The 18,269-nt window shown below is 40.9% G+C and overlaps 1 protein-coding gene across 4 annotated transcripts in view; it reads right to left on the bottom strand.

The window, feature by feature from the left end:
* Nucleotides 1-11,785: 11,785 nt before the first annotated feature.
* The window catches only part of LOC136864141 (zinc finger protein 260), a 72,674-nt gene continuing 66,190 nt past the window's right edge, over nucleotides 11,786-18,269 (bottom strand). For all 4 annotated transcript variants that reach the window (XM_067140773.2, XM_067140774.2, XM_067140775.2 and 1 more), the window contains one exon: nucleotides 11,786-14,123. In XM_067140773.2, coding sequence (XP_066996874.2) covers nucleotides 12,632-14,123 — 1,492 coding nt within the window. In that variant the 3' untranslated portion in view covers nucleotides 11,786-12,631. The remainder of the gene's footprint in view (nucleotides 14,124-18,269) is intronic.

Genomic DNA, 18,269 nt, shown 5'->3' with positions numbered 1-18,269 from the left:
AGAAAAGGTTCGACCACTGGTGTTATACGGTTCAGAAGAATTCTTTCAAAAATTTTATATAGATGGCACAGGAGTGATATTGGTCTGAAATTCTTCGGATCCGTTGGCTGCTTACCAGGTTTCAGGATTGCAACCACCTTAGTCTTCCTCCAGATTTTAGGGATTTGACATCGTTCCAGACAGTTATTGAAAAGCTGTAGGATCCATTGTTTGGTAGCATTCCCAAAGTGCTGTATCTGTTCCATACGCATGTCATCTAGACCGACTGCCTTGCCAGTTTTGCTCATTCTTATGGCGTTTTCCAGCTCGTTCATAGCGAAGGGATTGGACAGACTGGATGTTTCTTGTTCGATATTTCTTTGAAGTTTTGGTGGTCTTTTTCGCTTATCTGTTTTGCCATTTATTAGGAGCTGATGAGCTATCTGGTTGGAAGTATTGTTGCTACGTAGAGGACTTTTCGTGGGGTCATTGTTCAGACGTCTAAGTAGCTTCCAAGCTTCTCTGCTGTTTCTTGCCATATCTAGTTCTTCCATCAGCTTAACCCAACGTTCTCTCTTTATTTCGCCCATGGACTGGATTAGTTGTTGACCAGCCTGAATAGTGTCCTCACTGAAGGGATTTTCTTCATAGAGCAGTAGGTACTCATTTAATTTATCTACTGTACTGGCGTCTAGACCCTGTATGTACTGAGGCCTACAGCCTCTTGGGATTGATGTGCGAGAGCATTCTTGCACGGCATCGATGAACACATCGTATACCTCTGGAACAGGTTCGATGTCTGCTACCATTTCATCTAAGCGCTTTGTGCACTTCAACCAGTCAGCTTTCTTAAAGTTGTACCGCCTTCTGAATGGCACAGATTGTGGATGAACTGCTGAGAAAACTTGGCACATAATGGGTCTATGTTGTGTGTTGGGTATAGGTTCGCAGACATACTTCACACACTGCTGTGATATAGCATCGCTGACAAAGATGAGATCTGGGTTGTATCCACGTCTCCATCGACGACTGTTGAAAGAAGCGGGAAGTTTACTGTCGTGTATTAAAGACAGCTGACTAGATTCTGACCACGTAATCACAGCTTCACCGTCTTCATTGTCTTCTCTATATCCCCATAAGCAGCTGTGGCTGTTGAAATCTCCCACGATGACACGAACCTTCTCCTCTAGCCCTACAGCTGAATCAGTAAAGTGGAATGGAACGCTCGGAGGTTTATAGACAGATGTTATGATACAGTTCGATAGCTCCACTGTTAAGATTTCTATATCATTGTTGTCTGTAGATGAGGTAGATATTACGTTCAGCTCTGGCCTTGTGAACATAGCACTACCATAGTTTTCATGTGGTCTCTCGGCTACCAAACGCATTCCTAATACTCTTAGTTGGTAAAAGTCTGCCTTGCTGAGTAACATGCAATGGTGAGAATTGTGTCACATGCAACACGGCTGTGTTTAAACAGGTATACTGTACCAGAAACGTTGGTTCAGCATTAGTTTCGAAATATTTCAAACTATAAAATATGCGCCGCACGCCAAGCAAGCAGCCGGCTACAGCGAACATGTGGCCAGTGACATAGGAGCCAGCTCCAACTCGCCAAGGCCAAGTTACGTCATTCATCGAACTTTCCATACCTTCTACCCTTAATAACTCGTATATTAATTATGGTACAAATATGAGAGTAACATCACCGTATATCCCATTTTAATACCTCCAATACTATCACGTTTCACTCACATCTACCACGGATTAAGAAAGTTATTATTATTATTATTATTTTTTTTTTGCTATTTGCTTTACGTTGCAAGGACACAGGTAGGTCTTATGGCAACGATGGGACAGGAAAGGCCTAGGAATGGGAAGGAAGCGGCCGTGGCCTCAATTAAGGTACCGCCCCAGCATTTGCCTGGAGTGAAAATGGGAAACCACAGAAAACCATCTTCAGGGCTGCCGATAGTGGAGTTTGAACCCACTATCTCCTGGATGCGAGCTCACAGCTGCGTGCCCCTAACTGCACAACCAACTCGCCCAGTAAGAACGAAACTGAGAGGAATGAAATATCTGCAGTCTCCGAGACTTCAGTATAAAACAGATGTGAGGACCGGACACAAATCAGTCTTGTACCACAGTTGAACCTGTACGGTTGACTGCTGGTGATTGTCATTGCTACAATACGTCGAAATTATGGAGTAGAAGTCTTTGATACTCTGAAAAAATAGCGGTGAGAACACATACTTAATATTTCTCTGTCTACGGACTTAGCGTTGTAGTTAGTGAGTGCGAAACCTTGAACATTTTCAAGTGACTAAAATCTTGTGTTTCATAACTTACAATTCTTATGTTCATAAACTGTGCATTAATAATAATAATAAAAATAAAAATAATAATAATAATAATAATAACCATCATCATTGTGTGTGGCCTCCGGAGAGGCCTGGTGTAGGTCTTTCAATTTGACGCCTTATAAGCGCCCTGCGCATCTATGAGGATGGGACCCTACCGATGATGAATTCTAATGCTTAAGACAATAATCAATCAATCAATCAATCAATACTGATCTGCATTTAGGGCAGTCACCCAGATGGCAGATTCCCTATCTGTTGTTTTCCTAGCCTTTTCTTAAATGATTTCAAAGAAATTGGAAATTTATTGAACATCTCCCTTGGTAAGTTATTCTAATCCCTAACTCCCCTTCCTATAAATGAATATTTGCCCCAATTTGTCCTCTTGAATTCCAACTTTATCTTCATATTGTGATCTTTCCTACTCTTAGAGACGCCACTCAAACTTATTCTTCTACTAATGTCATTCCACGCCATCTCCCCGCCGACAGCTCGGAACTTAGTCAAGCAGCTCATCTTCCCAATTCTTCCCAGCCCAAACTTGCAACATTTTCGTAATGCTACTACTTTGTTGGAAATCACCCAGAACAAATTGAGCTGCTTTTCCTTGGATTTTTTCCAGTTCTTTAATCAGGTAATCCTGGTGAGGGTCCCATACACTGGAACCATACTCTAGTTGGGGTCTTACCAGAGACTTATATGCCCCTCTCCTTTACATCCTTACTACAACCCCTAAACACCATCATAACCATGTGCAGAGATCTGTACCCTTTATTTACAATCCCATTTATGTGTTTACCCCAATGAAGATCTTTCCTTATATTAATACCTAGATACTTACAATGATCCCCAAAAGGAACTTTCACCCCATCAATGCAGTAATTAAAACTGAGAGGACTTTTCCTATTTGTGAAACTCACAACCTGACTTTTAACCCCGTTTATCAACATACCATTGCCTGCTGCCCATCTCACAACATTATCGAGGTCACGTTGTAGTTGCTAACAATCTTGTAACTTATTTATCACTCTATAGAGAATAACATCATCTGCAAAAAGCCTTACATCTGATTCCACTTCTTTACTCATATCATTTATATACACTGACTGACAGTGACAATGCAACACCAAGGAGGAGTGGTTCGAAAGGGATGAAAGTTGGGGAACAAACAGACGGCACGGATGAATAATTGATGTTTATTTCAAACCGATATGCAGGTTACACGATGCGCACGGCATCGACTCAGTAGGATGTAGGACCACTGCGAGCGGCGATGCACGCAGAAACACGTCGAGGTACAGAGTCAATAAGAGTGCGGATGGTGTCCTGAGGGATGGTTCTCCATTCTCTGTCAACCATTTGCCACAGTTGGTCGTCCGTACGAGGCTGGGGCAGAGTTTGCAAACAGCGTCCAATGAGATCCCACACGTGTTCGATTGGTGAGAGATCCGGAGAGTACGCTGGCCACGGAAGCATCTGTACACCTCGTAGAGCCTGTTGGGAGATGCGAGCAGTGTGTGGGCGGGCATTATCCTGCTGAAACAGAGCATTGGGCAGCCCCTGAAGGTACGGGAGTGCCACCGGCCGCAGCACATGCTGCACGTAGCGGTGGGCATTTAACGTGCCTTGTATACGCACTAGAGGTGACGTGGAATCATACGCAACAGCACCCCAAACCATGATGCCGCGTTGTCTAGCGGTAGGGCGCTCCACAGTTACTGCCGGATTTGACCTTTCTCCACGACGAAGCCACACTCGTCTGCGGTGACTATCACTGACAGAACAGAAGCGTGACTCATCGGAGAACACGACGTTCCGCCATTCCCTCATCCAAGTCGCTCTAGCCCGGCACCATGTCAGGCGTGCACGTCTATGCTGTGGAGTCAATGGTAGTCTTCTGAGCGGACGCCGGGAGTGCAGGCCTCCTTCAACCAATCGACGGGAAATTGTTCTGGTCAATATTGGAACAGCCAGGGTGTCTTGCACATGCTGAAGAATGGCGGTTGACGTGGCGTGCGGGGCTGCCACCGCTTGGCGGCGGATGCGCCGATCCTCGCGTGCTGACGTCACTCGGGCTGCACCTGGACCCCTCGCACGTGGCACATGTCCCTGCACCAACCATCTTCGCCACAGGCGCTGCACCGTGGACACATCCCTATGGGTATCGGCTGCGATTTGACGAAGCGACCAACCTGCCCTTCTCAGCCCGATCACCATACCCCTCGTAAAGTAGTCTGTCCGCTGGAAATGCCTCCGTTGACGGCGGCCTGGCATTCTTAGCTATACACGTGTCCTGTGGCACACGACAACACATTCTACAGTGACTGTCGGCCGAGAAATCACGGTACGAAGTGGGCCATTCGCCAACGCCGTGTCCCATTTATTGTTCGCTACGTGCGCAGCACAGCGGCGCATTTCACATCATGAGCATACCTCAGTGACGTCAGTCTACCCTGCAATTGGCATAAAGTTCTGACCACTCCTTCTTGGTGTTGCATTTGCTCTGTCAGTCAGTGTATATAAGAAAACATAAAAGGTCCAATAATACTGCCCTCTTAATTATTATGGGGTCTGATAAAGCTTCGCCTACTCTAATTCTCTGAGATCTATTTTCTAGAAATATAGCAAAACCATTCAGTCACTCTTTTGTCTAGTCCAATTGCACTCATTTTTGCCAGTAGTCTCCCATGATCCACCCTATCAAATGCTTTAGACAGTTCAATCGCAATACAGTCTATTTGACCTCCTGAATCCAAGATATCTGCTATATCTTGCTGGAATCCTACAAGTTGAGCTTCAGTGGAATAACCTCTCCTATTGAACCAGTTATTAATTTTGCAAACATGTCTAATATAATCAGAAAGAATGCCTTCCCAAAGCTTACATGCAATGCATGTCAAACCTACTGGCCTGTAATTTTCAGCTTTATGTCTATCACCCTTTCCTTTATACACAGGGGCTACTATAGCAACTCGCCATTCATTTGGTATAGCTTCTTCAAGCAAACAATAATCAAATAAGTACTTCAGATATGGTACCATATCCCCAGAAATCTTATCAATTCCAGCCACTTTTCTACTTTTCAACTTTTGTATCTTATTGTAAATATCATTGTTATTATATGTAAATTTTAATACTTCTTTAGCCTTAGTCTCCTCCTCTATCTGGACATTATCCTTGTAACCAACAATCTTTACATACTGCAATGAATACTTCTGCCTTTTGAAAATCCCCACATACACACTCCCCTTGTTCATTAATTATTCCTGGAATGTCCTTCTTGGAACCTGTTTCTGCCTTAAAATACCTATACATACCCTTCCATTTTTCACTAAAATTTGTATGGCTGCCAACTATGCTTGCCATCATGTTATCCTTAGCTGCCTTCTTTGCTAGATTCAATTTCCTAGTAAGTTCCTTCAATTTCTCCTTACTTCCACAGCCATTTCTAACTCTATTTCTTTCCAATCTGCACCTCGTTCTTAGTCACTTTATTTCTTTATTATAGTAAGGTGGGTCTTTACCATTTCTTACCACCTTTAAAGGTACAAACCTGTTTTCACATTCCTCAACAATTGCTTTAAATCCATCCCAGAGTCTGTTTACATCTTTATTTACCGTTTTCCACTGATCATAGTTACTTTTTAAAAACTGCCTTATGCCTGCTTTATCAGCCATATGGTACTGCCTAATATTCCTACTTTTAAGACCGTCCTTTCTAACACATTTATTTTTAACTACAACAAAAATGGCTTCATGATTACTAATGCCATCTATTACTTCAGTTTCTTTATAGAGCTCATCTGGTTTTACCAGCACCACATTCAGGATATTTTTCCTCTAGTTGGTTCCATCACTTTCTGAATCAGCTGTCCTTCCCATATTAGCTTATTTGCCATTTGTTGGTCATGCTTCCTGTCGTTCGCATTTCCTTCCCAATTGACATTTCGTAAATTCAAATCCCCCGCTACAATCACATTCCTTTCCATGTTGTTTCCCACGTAGCTGATTATCTTATCAAATAATTCTGAATCTGTGTCAGTGCTACCCTTTCTCGGTCTGTACACTCCAAACACATCAAACTGCCTATTATCTTTAGAAATGAGCCTTACACCTAGAATTTCATGTTTCTCTTCTTTAACTTTTTCGTATCTTACAAATTCTTCTTTACCAGAATGAACACTCTCCCTCCTACCATTCCTATCCTATCTCTAAGATACACTCTCCAGTTCCGTGAGAAAATTTCTGCATCCATTATATCATTTCTCAGCCATGATTCAACTCCTATTACAATATCTGGTGAATATATATCTATTAAATTACTTAATTCTATTCCTTTCTTTACAATACTTCTACAGTTCAACACTAACATTTTTGATCATCCCTACTTGACTTCCAGATCTCTGTACCACTGTGGTTTAAGTGAAGGCCATCTGAGCACAGATCACACATCCAGCCCCTGAGCTATTGGAATTAACCAAATAAGGTTAAAATATCCGACCCAGCCGCGAATCGAACCCGGGACCCTCTGGACCGAAGGCCAGCACGTTAACCATTTAGCAATGGAGTCAGACAACTGTGCAATGATACTTAGAGTTTTCATGAATAAAACTTTGAAATACTAGTAACTTTTTTAACTTGACAGTGCTAGTCTTCGTGTGAAATAGTTTCACATTACTTGTGAACTCAGGACCTTGTGTAAACGAAACTGATTTTCACTATGCATACAGCTTCATCCATCGAGTTAATTCCAAAATTAGCCTTTATCTCTTCATTCCGAGTACCCTCCTGCCATTGTTCCCACCTGTTTGTACCAGCAATCATTCTCACTACTATATTATTTTATATTATTCCACGTCTTTGAACACAATCTTGCAAGTGAACGGGACTACTTTTGTTCAATAGATGACATTCTAACAGTGTCGTATATAAATGCATAACTGCCAACTTTTAGAAATCAAAAATAGGAAAATTTTTAGTTCTTGGATTTCATCACATATATTGCACCACGGTCTAGGTGAAGAAAGGTCAGGATAAAAGGCATACATATCTACAGTTACAATGTAAAACATACCTACATACATTATCATTATAGACTGTTATGCCTTTCAGCGTTCAGCCTGCAAGCCTCCGAGAATTTACTAGACGTCGCCACGATCCTCTATTTGCAACTAATGCTGTGGCCTCATTTAGTTCTATACCTCTTATTTTTAAATCATTAAAAACTGAGTCTAACCATCATCGTCTTCGTCTCCCTCTACTTCTCTTACCCTCCATAACAGTCCATTATTCTCCTCAGTAACCTATCCTACTCCATTCGCCTCACATGACCCCACCACCGAAGCCGGTTTATGCATACAGCTTCATTCATCGAGTTCATTCCCAAATTAGCCTTTATCTCTTCATTCCGAGTACCCTCCTGCCATTGTTCTCACCTGTTTCTACCAGCAATCATTCTCACTACTTTTATGTCTGTTACTTCTAACTTGTGAATAAGATACCCTCAGTCCACCCAGCTTTCGCTCCCGTAAAGCAAAGTTGGTCTGAAAAAGACCGATGTAATGATAGTTTCGTCTGGGAGCTGACTTCCTTCTTACAGAATACTGCTGATTGCAACTGCGAGCTCACTGCATTAGCTTTACTACACCTTGATTCAATTTCACTTACTATATTACCATCCTGGGAGAACACACAACCTAAATACTTGAAAAATCTACCTGTTCTAGCTTTGTATCACCAATCTGACATTCAATTCTGTTGAATTTCTTACTACTGACATCAATTTAGTCTTCGAAAGGCTAATTTTCATACCATACTCACTGCACCTATTTTCAGGTTGCAAGATATTAGACTGCAGACTTTCGGCACAATCTGCCGTTAAGACCAAATCGTCAGCATAGGCCAGACTGCTTACTACATTTCCACCTAACTGAATCCCTCCCTACCATTTTATACCTTTGAGCAGATGATCCATGTTAACTACGAGAACAGCAAAGGTGAAAGATTACAGCCTTGTCTAAACCCTGTAATAAATTTAAAATCTTAAACTAGGAAAATATAAAAATGGTTACAAGAAAATGTACCTAATCATTCTCATTTATGACAGATATGAATAATAATATTTACGTCACACCGACACACGCAACAAAATGCATAATAATTTCCCTTATTAGACGGTAAAGTGAAAGGAATTTAAAGGTATCTTTGAACACCTGGAGATAATATTTGTTAGATTTTTTAGCCATAACAAGAAGAGAAGATACCAGAAACTGTCACCGACACAACTCACTGAAATATATTCAACTCATTAAAAATATGCACTGAAATACGCGAAACTACCACATAGAAAACAATGTGTGCTTTTTTTTTTTTTTTTGCTTTACGTTGCACCGACACAGATATGTCTTATGGTGACAATGGGATGGGAAAGGCGTAGGAATGGGAAGGAATCGGCCGTGGCTTTAATTAAGGTACAACCCCAGCATTTGCCTGGTGTGAAAGTGGGGAAACCACGGAAAACCATCTTCAGGGCTGCCGACAGTGGGGTTCGAACCCACTATCTCCCGATTACTGGATACTGGCCGCACTTAAGAAAACAATTTAATATGTCCCTTACATTATTAATATATGACTTTGACAAGGGGGAGCACAGAAATGCAAAAAAAAAAAAAAAAAAAAAAAAAAACCACATGGCCTACAACACCAATGAAACTACACACAGAAACGATGCTAACAGCTCACAAACCACACAATAACAAACTCATTCTTTCATTCCGATTAACTTGGTCACTAGCGTGCGCTAGTCTCTCTTGCTTGCAGGTCGATGCCATCCCGAATCCCCAGCTGTATGAAGCACACACGCTGCTGTGGTGAGCGGGAAACACGATACACGAAGGTGACGGGCGAAACACCCGCAAAATAAAACATCAAATAAATACGGTTGAAAATGAGATTGCATAATTTACACAAGCACATTCAAATTTATCCTAGGGGAAGGGTATTGACCGTACTGATGGTTATAAAACCAAACCCCATGGCGCAACCGAACCGAAGGCCATGGCCTACCAAGCAACCGCTGCTCAGCCTGAAGGACTGCAGATTACAAAGTGTCATATGGTCAGCACGACAGATCCTCTCAGCCATTATTCTTGGCTTTCTAGACCGGGGCCACCATCTCACCATCAGATAGTTACTCAATTGTAATCAAGCAGGCTGAGTGGACCTCGAACCAGCCCTCTGATGCAGGTAAAAATCCCTGACTTGGCCTGGAATCGAACCCGGTGCCTCCGGGTAAGAGGCAGGCACGCTAACCCTAACACCGCAGGGCCGGCACTGGTTATTCTGGTCAAAAATAGGAAGAAGTAAAAATAAATCAGAAAATTGGAAGTTAAAAAAACGGAAAGTTTCCGGGTAAATCAGAAGGGTTGGCAGGTATGTAAATGTAGAGGTGTGTGTGAACGGGACTAATTTCACACGTTAGGCATTTTACTTCTAACACCCAGTTGAAATGACTGTCAATTTCACTCAGTGTGAATAATATTCCTATGGCATCTAGCAGTGTTCATTTCAATGAATAAACTCTCCGAATACAGTAACTTTAAATCGAATCAAAGTGATAATGAAATCCTGGAGGACCCGACGATTGTTTGCATACTCAATTCTCCAAACATTTAAAGCACTAATTACCTCCTTTTTTTTGTGTGTGTGTGCTTAAATCTATAAGCACAAGTGATATTAGGAAGTGTGCAGATTTGATTCCATTAACATTTGACTGCAAAAATCTTGTTTGAGTTCTTTAATTTTTCGTCTCAAGTTAGAGACTAGTGCAGTTCACTTTAAAGAAGTGTCTCGTGTCTGATTCCATTAACATTCAACACAAAATATCAGCATTTCTTTAATCGCTTCATGGGAACAGTTTAAATCAATTATAAATTACAGCTCTCGAGGGACTGGTATGTGGTTCTGTGGTGCCGAGAGACGTTCCATGGTGAGGACAGGAGGAGCAGTGGTTCAACATTGGACATCACTAGGAGCAGGACGAAAGCACATCGTGCCTAACTGATCTCCAACTGTACTGAGGTGATATAATCTTCACTTAGTTTAATAAATCAACAGTATAAAATTGACATGAACTTCATTCGAAGTAAAACCCTCTCACTCTCTGTACCCGCTCCAATTTAATGTACCATACATGCCTTGCGTTCATCTCATGCTCTTCAAGCTATAAAGTACAGGCATTTCGTGGTACAATACACACAATAATTAGACTTGAGATGGTATGGTTGAATTATTTGATAGAAGGCACCTTGCAAAACCGAAAGGACTTGAGTCTTTCAATAAATTTCATGCTGAGCAAAGCCTCATACATTAGTCAAATGGGTAGAAGTTTTTCAATACACTATTTGGAACATGTCAATGCTAGCAAATATAATAGGTTCTCTGCTATCAGTCAGCATATGCAGGATTTAAATAATGAATTTACATCTTGTGAACAAGATTTGGAAATACTTTCAGTAGCCAATAAGGGTGCTTCAATCAACATTATGGAAAACTCTTTCGTCCCCATGGATCAATATACAAACCCAAACTTTCAATCTTAATAAAATCTCGGAAAAATAAAACATTCTATATGATACAATCATTCCGATTTATAATAAATACAGTTCGAACAAAAATGAAAATCCCTACTCCAAGTCCAGTCTCTCATCACCCTCTCGGTGACCTCCCATTCCACCTCATCCATCTACGCCGCCTTAAACCATAGCCAAGCCAAGCCAAGCCTCCCCTCTAACAAACACCCTTTTGTTCTTTCTGATACATGTCTCTATCCCCTTGAACAATTGTTGTTTGTTCCTAGGTATGTGTGCATAGTTTGACATCATCAAGGGGTAAGTCTCATACAACTCTGATTAACTACTTGTGCCTTTTTTTCATCGCCATAAGACCTACCTGTGTCGGTGCAACGTAAAGCCACTAGCAAAAAAAAAAAGTTCTTTTTTATCACGTGCGTTTATTCCGGTTTCTTCTCTTTTCAGACCTATTTGCTCAGCACGAACCTTATTGACAAACAGCTCATCAATTACATATTGACTCAAGTCCCTTTGGTTCTGCAAGGTGCCTTCTATGAAATAATTCGATTGTACCATCTCAAGGCTACTCGCTGTTTGTATACTTGTTTAAACACAGCTGTGTTGCATTTGACACAACACTCACCGATACATGTTACTCAGCAATGCAGACTTCTACCAACTAAGCACAGAAGATGGTTATTTTAATTTTTAACACCAGTGTAATAGCTCACTTCGAATTTTAATATTGTATGTGTAACACCTCAGGTCCAATTTTAATATTTTAATTGTACATGTACAGGGGTTACTTATTGGGACTGTTCATTTTAGATCGTTACTAATGGCAATGTCACACATGACAAAATTCAACTAGTGGACTTTAAATGAACTAATTATAGTATTATAGACTGAGAGATTTTTTTGCCTCTTTTGCAAAATAATTTATAACATTTACATAATATTTTAAAAGTGTTAATTTGATTCTATGTGCATGATATAGTCAGTTTTCGTCCGTCTCTGAAGATGAACCCTAATGGGGTTGAAACCAGACTGACTGTATGTGATTTGACATCATAGTAAATGGTATTGAATAGGTAGACCTTCACTTTAATTTCTTATTAATGTATCAAGCTTACAATCGTAGTTCCTGGGACATCACGCAGATTGCAGCACAGGAGAATCGGTCTCGAGATTCTCGCAAGAGTCTCGAGATCTGTGATGTCAGTCTCGAGAATTTCAAGCGACAGCATTGCCCATCACTAGTCAAAAGGTACATGCAGCTCATCTCCATTGAGGGTTTACTGAAATAAGGTGCACCACCTCATGAGGACACAAATTTACATTATTTTTTCATTACCACTCTGGAGCAAATGGATCAGTCAAAGAAATTTAATTTTCCACATTCTGACTGACATCTGCTCTGGAAGCAACTTACTCCATTTCCACAAGCATGGGACAGCTACTCTAACTTCACATGATTTTTTGAAATAAATATTCCCTTCTTTCTCTTTATGCGTACTATGTTATGTGAAGACTTGCAATACTGTGAAATCAAAGTGCTCTTAGATCTTGGGCCATGCCACAATCCCATTGAATATCAGACTGCAGAAGACCTAGATCATGGCACATCTCTTTTATATTTTATTTTCTAGTAAATTATTGTTCAGCATAATTTTCTTCTCAGTTTGAATGACTGTGTTTCTAGGAGGCAATTCTACTTTTCTTTCATAACGCTATGTTACTACTGACAATAACACTAGATGTATTCCCAGGCTGATCATTACTTTCATTGCTGTTCAGCTGATTGGCATGCACCTTGGAATGTCTAATTAGATGACACTTTTGAGCAAAAAATTTCCCACACAAATCACAGGTATGTACATTTTCTCCAGTGTGGAGTCTGGAATGTTTCACATAGTAGCCTTTGTCCGCAAAGCACTTGCCACAGACAGTACATGCATACGGTCTCTCGCCGGTGTGTATACGAACATGTTTCAACAACGAACCTTTCTGGGCAAAAGCTTTGCTGCATATTGTACAAGCAAAAGGACGCTCTCCAGTGTGAATACGAGAGTGGTTGACTAGAGTTCCTCTGTCGGCAAAGCTTCGGGAACACACATCACATACGTAAGGCTTCTCACCTGTGTGCACACGTATGTGGCCATCAAGGTGACCTTTCTCTGCAAAGCATCGGCCACAGTAATGGCAGACGTGAGGTTTGGCTCCTGTGTGGACTTTGATGTGTCTTAAGAGATGCGACCTGTCGAGGAAGGACTTGTCACAAGACTCACATTTATGGGGCCGTTCACCTGTATGGCGGCGAGTATGTACCACCAGGTCACTCTTCCGTCCAAAGTTCTTTCCACAGACCTCGCACCCATGAGGCTTCTCTCCAGCATGAGTTTTTAGATGTCCAGTAAGATGTTGTTTCTGGGAGAAGCAGCGGCCACAGATCGGACATGGGAAGGGTCGTAGGCCGGTGTGTAGTCTAGTATGCTTTACTGCTGTAGATCGGTCAGAAAAGGATTTTCCACAAACATCACACGAGAACGGTCGCTCCCCTGTGTGAATCCGGGCGTGTCGCATTAGGAACTCTCTCTGGGCAAAGGATTTACCACACACTGGGCACAAATGAGGCCGCTCTCCTGTATGTGATCTGGAGTGTTTAACGAGACCAGCTCGTTCAGCAAATGCATTACCACAGACGGCACACATGTGACGCTTGTCGCCGGTATGACACCGGATGTGCCTCAGTAAATGACTCTTCTCAACAAAGGTTTTTTTGCAGCGAACACACACGAATGGGCGCTCACCAGAATGTCGTCTCATGTGCACCTTAAGATCACCTTTCCTCAAAAAGCGTTTAGAACATATTTCACAAGGATGAGGTTTCAAACCATCATGAAGTTTGATATGAGAGATTAGGTGAGTTTTATTGGAAAACGTCTTGCCACAAACTGAACAAGTAATTAAAGTCTTTTCGGAGGATCTTTTAGATCTTCTTTTCTTCTTACTATTATCGAAAATAGCATTAAAAGCAGCCTCCACATTTTCAGAAGATACAGAACATTTCCTGGACTTCTCGGGAACTTTACAATCTTCTGGAAGTTTATTAACTCTATCTGAAAAACATTCACTACTTTTGGTACCAGCTCCTTCATTTAATGCTTCACTGGATGATCCATTTTGTGCACTTGCAAGCACTATCTTCTGAGACCTAAAAGAAAGAAGAAGACATAAGAACATTCATTCTTACAGTAAAACAAACAGTATGGTACAAGCATTAGGTCATTGATAAATATGCTTGCACAACTCTTGTAGAATACTGAATTTGGAGACATTTCTAGATATCCCGTTAAAGTGTACACAGAGCAAGAACAAAATTATCATCCTGTGAAAGTGGGGATAAGGAGGGAGCACAGTATACAGCATAGACAAACAGGGCTTGGGACAGAGTAATATAAGTTAAAACACAAGTATTCACCCAAAGGAGCTATACAGGAGCCAAGAGACTTTTCCTTCTTCCTGGTCTTTCCTCAATTATTTGAGATTGGCACTACATGAGGATTTGGTCCAGTTTCATGACCAGATGACCTTCCTGAAACCAATCCTACGCGGAGGGATGTATTCACTAATGCAGATGTGGCTGAAGTTCCCAGCTTAACCAGGAACTGAACTCTGGACCCTTTGAACTAAAGGCTACTTTGTTAAAAAAGATGCATTTTTAATGTCAAACAGTATAATTGTCTATTTCTTTGCGATGGATGTAGGGGATGATTTCACCCCATTAATATTTTTTCATGTGAGGTGCGGAAGGGAGGCAATTTCACCCCAATAATACATTTTTTTTATCAGAAGGGAGAAACCTGTAACTTATTTCTTGATCCTGTACAACCAATATAAAATTTAAAATCCAACAAAATCAGTAGACAACACCACAGTACCTTTCCTTGTTAGCGAAAAGGCTTTCCTATATTTAGGACCAAGCAACTAAGAGAACCATAATGTTGAATTTGATTTTAAATTAGTGTGAATTTAGAATCAATATTCTTGGAAAATAAAAACTGGTGTGAAAATTTCACAATGAACGGTATTCCTAAAGAGGGTTGAGAGAAAACAATGCCCAAACCACACTACAAGAAACTGGATGGATACCAAATACCTTGTGCATAATCTTGAAAAATTGAAACTTGTGAGAACAGCTGTTGTTACAAAAAGGTGGGAACTGTAGCAGGAGGGATGAAGACTAGGTAAGAAATTAATACAATGGCTGAAGCTGTGCAGTCTAGCTGTTGGTACATGTGAAGTAAGAATAGAGGAGAACTGGTTAGAGGCAGATTACTGTCTGATGGCAAAAAACCCTAGCTGCATACAAAATTAGATAGTGGGTTCGAATCCCACTGTTGGTAGCCTTGAAGATGGTATTCCATGGTTTCCCATTTTCACACCAGGCAAATGCTAGGGCTGTACCTTAATTAAGGCCACGGCTGCTTCCTTCCAACTCCTAGGCCTTTCCTATCCCATCGTCGCCATAAGGCCTATCTGGGCCTGTGCAACGTAAAACCACTAGCAAAAAAAGAAAAAAGGCAAAAAATGTCTTAAATATAATTTAATAAAACCACCTATTCAATACATACCACGTTTAATGTGGATTAAATCTGTGCTGTTGTGCTTGAGTCATCTGTCCAGATATTGTTTTGATGCAGCCCTCCATACCACCCTATCCTGGGCTAACCTTTTCATTTCTACTTAACTATTGCATCCTACATCTGCTCTAATTTGCTTGTCATATTCATACCTTTGTCTACCCCTACTGTTCTTACCACCTATACTTCCTTCAAAAACCAAATGAACAAGTCCTGGGTGTCCTAAGATGTGTCCTATCATTCCATCTCTTCTTCTCTTCAAATCTAGCCAAATCGATCTCCTCTCACAAATTCGATTCAGTATCTCTTCGTTCATGATTCAATCTATCCATCTCACCTTCAGCATTCTTCTGTAACACCACATTTCAAAGGCTTCTATTCTCTTTCTTTCTGAGCTAGTTATTGTCCATGTATCACTTCCATACAATGCCACGCTCCACACGAAAGTCTTCAAAAATATCTTTCTAATTCCTATATCAATGTTTGAAGTGAGCAAACTTCTTTTCTTAAGAAAGCCCTTTCTTTGCTTGTGCTAATCTGTATTTTATGTCCTCCTTACTTCTGCCACCATTAGTTATTTTACTACCCAAGTAACAATGTTCATCTAATTCCTTTAAGACTTCATTTCCTAATTTAATATTTCCCGCATCACCTGCCTTCGTTCAACTGCACTCCATTACTTTTGTTTTGGACTTATTTATTTTCATCTTGTACTCCTTACCCAAGACTTCGTCCATACCATTCAGCAGCCTCTCCAGATCTTCTGCAGTCTCAGATAAAATAACAATATCATCGGCAAATCTCAAAGTTTTGATTTTCTCTCCTTGGATTGTGATTCCCTTTCCAAATTCCTCTTTGATTTCCTTTACTGCCTGTTCTATGTAAACAGTGAAAAGGATGGGGAAAAACTGCAGCCTTGCCTCACTCCTTTCTGGACTGCTGCTTCTTTTTCAAAGCCCTCAATTCTTATCACTGCAGACTGATTTTTATTCAGATTGTAGATAATTCTTCATTCTCGGTATCTGATCCCAATCACCTTCAGAATCTTAAAAAGCTTGGTCCAATCAACATTATCGAATGCCTTTTCTAGATCTATGAATGCCATGTACGTGGGCTTGTACTTCTTGATTCAATCCTCTAAGATCAGATGTAAAGTCAGGATTGCTTCACGTGTTTCTACATTTCTTCTGAAGCCAAATTGATCTTCTCCCAGCTCAGCTTCAACTTGTTTTTCCATTCATCTGTAAATAATACGTGTTAATATTTTGCAGGCATGAGATACTAAACTAATGGTGCGGTAGTTTTCACACCTGTCAGCACTGGCTTTCTTGAGAATAGGTATAATGACATTCTGATGAAAATTGGATGAGATTTCTCCTGTCACATACATCTTACACACTAAATGGAATAACCTTGCCATGCTGGTTTCTCCTAAGGCAGTCAATAATTCAGAGGGAATGGCATCCGTTCCAGGTGCCTTGTTCCTATTTAGGTCGCTCACAGCTCTGTCAAACTCTGACCTCGAAATTGGGTCTCCCATTTCATCAGCATAAACAGCCTCTTCGTGTTCCAGAACCAAATTATCTACATCGTTACCTTGATACAACTGTTGGATATGTTCCTGCCATCTTTCTGCTTTGTCTTCTTTCCGTAGAAGTGGCTTTACATCTGAGCTCTTAATATTCATACACCTAGATTTCCTTTCTCCAAAGGTTTCCTTGATTTTCCTGTATGCAGCATCTACCTTTCCTAGGACCATACAACCTTTGACATCCTTGCACTTCTCCTTCAGCCAGTCTTCCTTAGCTACTGGCACTTCCTATCCACTTCATTCTTTAATCGCCTGTATTCTTTTGTGCCCTCTTCATTTCTAGCATTCTTGTATTTTTGTCATTCATCAATCAGGTCTAAACATTTCTTCAGCAGCCCTACTGACTTCATTTTTCATGACTATCCACTCTTCCTCTATTGTGTTTCCTTCAGCCTTTTCATTTAGTCCTTGTGCAACATGTTCCTTGAAACAATCCCTCACACTCTCTTCTTTCAACTTGTCTAGATCCCATCTTTTTGCATTCCTTCCTTTCTTCAATTCCTTCAGCTTCAGATCGCATTTCATGACCAACAAGTTGTGGTCAGAGTCCACGTCTGCTTCTGGGAAAGTTTTGCAATCCAACACCTGGTTTCTGAATCTCTGCCTAATCATAATGAAGTCTATTTCATACCTTCCAGTGTCTCCAAGTCTCGTCCACATATAAAGCCGTCGTTTGTGGTGTTTGAACCAAGTATTGGCGAGGACTAAATTATGATCGGTGCAGAATTCAACGAGCCGACTTCCTCTTTCGTTCCTTTGTCCCAATCCGTATTCTCCTACTGTATTACCTTCTCTTTCTTGGCCTACCACTGCATTCCAGTCTCCCATCACAATTAGATTCTCATCACCTTTTACATACTGTATTAAATCTTCTATCTCTTCATATATTCTTTCGATTTCCTCATCATGTGCTGAGCTAGTAGGCATATAGACCTGCACTATTGTGGTGGGTATTGGTTTGGTGTCCATCTTGACGACAATAATTCTTTCACTATGCTGGTCGTAGCAGCTTCCCTGCTGCCCTATTTTCTTATTCATTATTAAACCAACTCCTGCATTTCCCCTGTTTGATTTTGTGTTGATTATTCGGTAGTCGCCTGACCAAAAATCCTGTTCTTCCTCCCAA

The sequence above is a fragment of the Anabrus simplex genome, chromosome 2, assembly GCF_040414725.1.
Source record: "Anabrus simplex isolate iqAnaSimp1 chromosome 2, ASM4041472v1, whole genome shotgun sequence".
Lineage (NCBI taxonomy): Eukaryota > Metazoa > Arthropoda > Insecta > Orthoptera > Tettigoniidae > Anabrus > Anabrus simplex.
The sequence above is the reverse complement of the archived record's forward strand: the minus strand, read 5'-3'. Positions and strand labels throughout refer to the sequence as shown.